Source organism: Hyperolius riggenbachi, chromosome 4 (assembly GCF_040937935.1).
Source record: "Hyperolius riggenbachi isolate aHypRig1 chromosome 4, aHypRig1.pri, whole genome shotgun sequence".
Lineage (NCBI taxonomy): Eukaryota > Metazoa > Chordata > Amphibia > Anura > Hyperoliidae > Hyperolius > Hyperolius riggenbachi.
This window is the reverse complement of record NC_090649.1, coordinates 102,959,028-102,963,088: the sequence shown is the minus strand read 5'-3', so window position 1 is coordinate 102,963,088 and position 4,061 is coordinate 102,959,028. Positions and strand designations below refer to the sequence as shown.

The window sequence follows — 4,061 nt, the reverse complement described above, 5'->3', positions numbered from 1 at the left end:
TCTAAAAGCCGGTCACCATCCTTACTACCAACCAGATCAGGGCCAAACACCCCAAAACACCAAAATATTCTACCCCGATATCAGAGCAGGATTTTATACACTCTTTGTGTACACAGATATAATAGAACATCAGCTAGTAGGGGATGCCTACGTTCAATTACTAAGGACCGTTGAAATCAGCGGGAAAGGTGGCGGGATAAGCACACAAAGATACAGCAGACCCGACTATATACCGCTCTGCAAGCACCACTTCGATTCAGTAACCATTTCAATTCAAACCGATCAAGGGAAACCTGTTAGGTTTAAGTACGGAAAATCCGTTGTGAGACTTCATTTCAGACAACGGCGCGTAACAGCGAATTGAAATGTTGTCGCAGAAGTTGTATGGAGACCCGAATATCTACACGCGATATTACCTGGCGCAAGCGGGCTATGGATTGGAAGGTTTCCAGGGAGAGGAATTTATGCATGGTTCGGGCCTAGCAGGTCTATTCAGAGGGTTATTCCGTAGGGTTGTTCCTCTGTTTAGAAAAGGCATTGAACTTGTAAAGCCGCATGTGAAAACCGCAGCCAGAAATATCGCCAAAGACGCTGTCGCAACAGTGTCAACGGCGGTGTTGGATAGAATAAACAGGCCAAAACAAGACCAGGACGGGTCAGGTGTTGTGTATATACGCAAAAAACAACGTAAACGAAAAAGACATATTGACAGCATAGTTCTTCCACCTTTTCTCAATAAAACCAATGGTCGCAAGAAGCGCAGAAGACAGAAATCACCAGCTCGTTCACCAGGCGACATCTTTTAATCGGCGACATGGCTTTCGTGCACGACTGCTCGACCGAGTATGCCAAATCAGAATTGGATATCTTTCAAATACCACCGACACAAACAAGTATTGAAAAATCTATTTATGTAGAAATACAACCTATCGCCGCAATAGCTGACGGCACTCCCTTGGAATTCTTTATATCCGGAAGCGGCGAATATTATTACAACTTAAATAATACCTTGCTACATATCACCTGCCGAATACTTAAAGCGGACAACACGCTCCTGCAAGATGGCGCTCGTGTAGCATTGGTTAATTACCCTATAGCCAGTCTTTTCAGTCAGCTAGATATATCACTCGGCGATCGATTAATATCTACAAGCGATAATCTGTATACCTACAGAGCCTATATAGAAACACTTCTAAACTATAACGCACAGACTTTGGCGACACAGTTTACAGCCGGTTTATTCTATAAGGATACAGCGGGACATTTTGATGACCGTGCGCTGGACGGTAACAATGCAGGCTTCATTAAAAGAGCGCAATTTACAACACGGTCCAGAAGCGTCGAACTAGTGGGTCCAATTTACGCCGATGTCTTTAATCAGCCAAAGCTGGTCCTGAATGGATTAGACCTGAAGATTAAACTCACCAGGAATAAAGACTCTTTTTGCCTTATGAGTGCCGAAGCTGAGGCGTTTAAAGTGCAGATACAAACAGCGTCGTTATATATTAAAAGGGTTCAAGTCTCACCAGCCGTGAGGATCGGTCACAGCCAGGCGCTGTTAACCGCTAACGCAAAGTACGCCATTGACCGGGCGTGTCTCAAAGTATACAGCATACCGGCCGGGACACGAATTTCCAACCATGAAAATCTATTTCTCGGCAATATACTAAAAATCGTGATACTCGCTCTGGTAGGAAATGAAGAATTTTCTGGAAGTTACCAGAGGAATCCGTTGCAGTTCGGTCACTATAATGTAAATTATGCCTGCCTGTATTTAGACGGTCAACAGATACCTGCAAAACCTTTCCAGCCTAACTTTCAGGCAGAAGCCGCCATCCGAGAATACATGTCTTTGGTGCACATCACAGGCAAACAAAAAGCTGACAACGCACTATCGTTTGACAGGTCGGAATACATGAATGGTTACACCCTGTTCGCGTTTGACACAACGCCGGATCAAGAAGCGGGATCAGGGCATTTTTCTCTAGTAAAAACGGGTAACCTGAGGGCAGAACTACGTTTTTCCGACCCCACCCCAACAACCCTGAACATGATTGTGTACTCTTTAAACGATAACGTTATTGAAATTAACCATAAAAGAGAAGTTCTATATGATTATTAACAATAATGAATAATTTTGAAATCGAGAACGCTGTGAAAGCCGATTCTTGCGCAAGACGAATCTTTAGAGGTGTAATACCGTGTGATTTTTTACCGACATATAAGATCGTTCAGAGACCCGCTGCGTATATTGTGAATACAGATCCTTCTTCGCGTCGGGGGCAGCACTGGATTTTAATAATGTTATTGAACGAGGATACATCACTTTTTTTTGACAGTTATGGACTGTCGCCAGATAATATCATCTTTCCTAAGGACTTCATACAGTTCTTAAACAGGAATTCTGACTGTATCACCTATAACAATAAACAGCTGCAGTCTACAGATAGCGCTGTGTGTGGGCATTACTGCGTTTATATGCTCCATCACCTAGCCAGAGGATATAAGCTAGAAGGGTTATTGAAAAAATTTGACAATAATTTTAAAGCTAATGACGCTTTTGTACAAACATTTGTGGGTCGTAGATTAAAAAGTAAAATGAACTGTTGTTACTACAATCAATCATGTGTTTGTTATGTTGACAACGTACAATAAATATGTTTAAATGAACAGAATGCTATTTTGACAATGTACAATAAACTTGGTTAATAAAAAAATGTAATTTCATCACATCTGAGGGTCTGTCTTTTGTTCTGTCATCAGCAACCCTCTACACATTGCAAAATGCAAGATCAGTATTTTTAGATAACACCTCTTATCTACTCTGAGCTTATGGTTGGGAGTTGTTTTAAGTTATTAGAACACACACACAGGGTGTCGCTGTGAAAAAAACACAATCCACAGCAAAAAAGGCTATCCATATACAGGTTGTGCAATACCCCACACGCAGCAAAAAGAAAGCACAAGGCTTGTATTACACTCAGCAAAATATCACATGGGCAAAAAAAAAAAAAGTGCACAATTTTTAAATTATATGTGATTACTAATAGAGAATAGACTTTATTTCTTCAAAATTATATAACACTAAGATCGTCTGTGGGTATATTTAATATTTTAAATAAAAGGCGTGTTTAGGGTTACCTGGCAGGTTTTTAAATGATCTGAAAGCCAGTCAATGAAATTATTAATAGAGAATCAATCTTTAAAGAGGAGCTGTTAGGTATAAGGTCTCAGAGAAAATAAACACATATATCAGTAGCTAAAGATTGGCTGTACTTACATTACATATGCATTTCACTGTCCACGTTTGGATTTCACAGAATTTGTATATAGTATATGCAGAGAATGATGCTCCTGACAGCCCATGGCAGGTTCCATGTTTGTGAAGCCAAATGTGTCGTCATGTCCTGCCTGCTTCTGATCACAGAACAGCTCGTACAGAATAACACAGTGTGCAGTGAATATTAATGAGCCATGTGGCTAGGAACAATAGCGGACTCCTGCAGAGTAATCTTCCCGGAGATTTATCTGTGCTGTGGCTGGACTGCTTTAGAAGCTGCTGAAACTTGATCCCGTCTTCTCCTTAGCAGCCGAGGGGAGGGCCCCAGAATGCTTTGCAGTATGGAATGCGGCTTGCGTCCTCCTTAGGAGCTTAGATGTGCTGATAAGCACACATTAAATGTAAGAGAGATCTTTATCTTTAGTAATGTCTTTTTGGCTTCTGTCTAAACTGTTTAACACAGGAGAATAGAGGTTTAAATTAGCTTCTGCAGCCTGACAGTTACTCTTTAAATTAAATGGGATTACTAATAGCCAATAAAATAGCATTTATTTATCCACAATTACATACAACATGTAAAGTTAAGATGCTCTGTGGGTATATTTAATATTTTTAATAAAAGGTGTGTGTGTAGGTTTGCACTGTAAGTTTTTAAATAATCTGAAAAGTAGTCAATACAATTATTAATAGAGAAATAAAATATCTCTATACAGTTTGTGTGGTTATCACAAATTCAGCAAAGAGAATACCCCTTTGAATATAACATATTTTATTTATGTAG

The 4,061-nt window shown here is 40.1% G+C and overlaps 1 protein-coding gene across 1 annotated transcript; it reads left to right on the top strand.

Annotated features, from left to right (window-relative positions):
- The first annotated feature begins 814 nt into the window (after nucleotides 1-814).
- LOC137504683 (uncharacterized protein F54H12.2-like) lies at nucleotides 815-2,122 on the top strand. Its single transcript, XM_068233266.1, has one exon. The coding sequence runs from the start codon at nucleotides 815-817 to the stop codon at nucleotides 2,120-2,122; it is 1,308 nt and encodes a 435-aa protein (XP_068089367.1).
- Nucleotides 2,123-4,061: the final 1,939 nt, after the last annotated feature.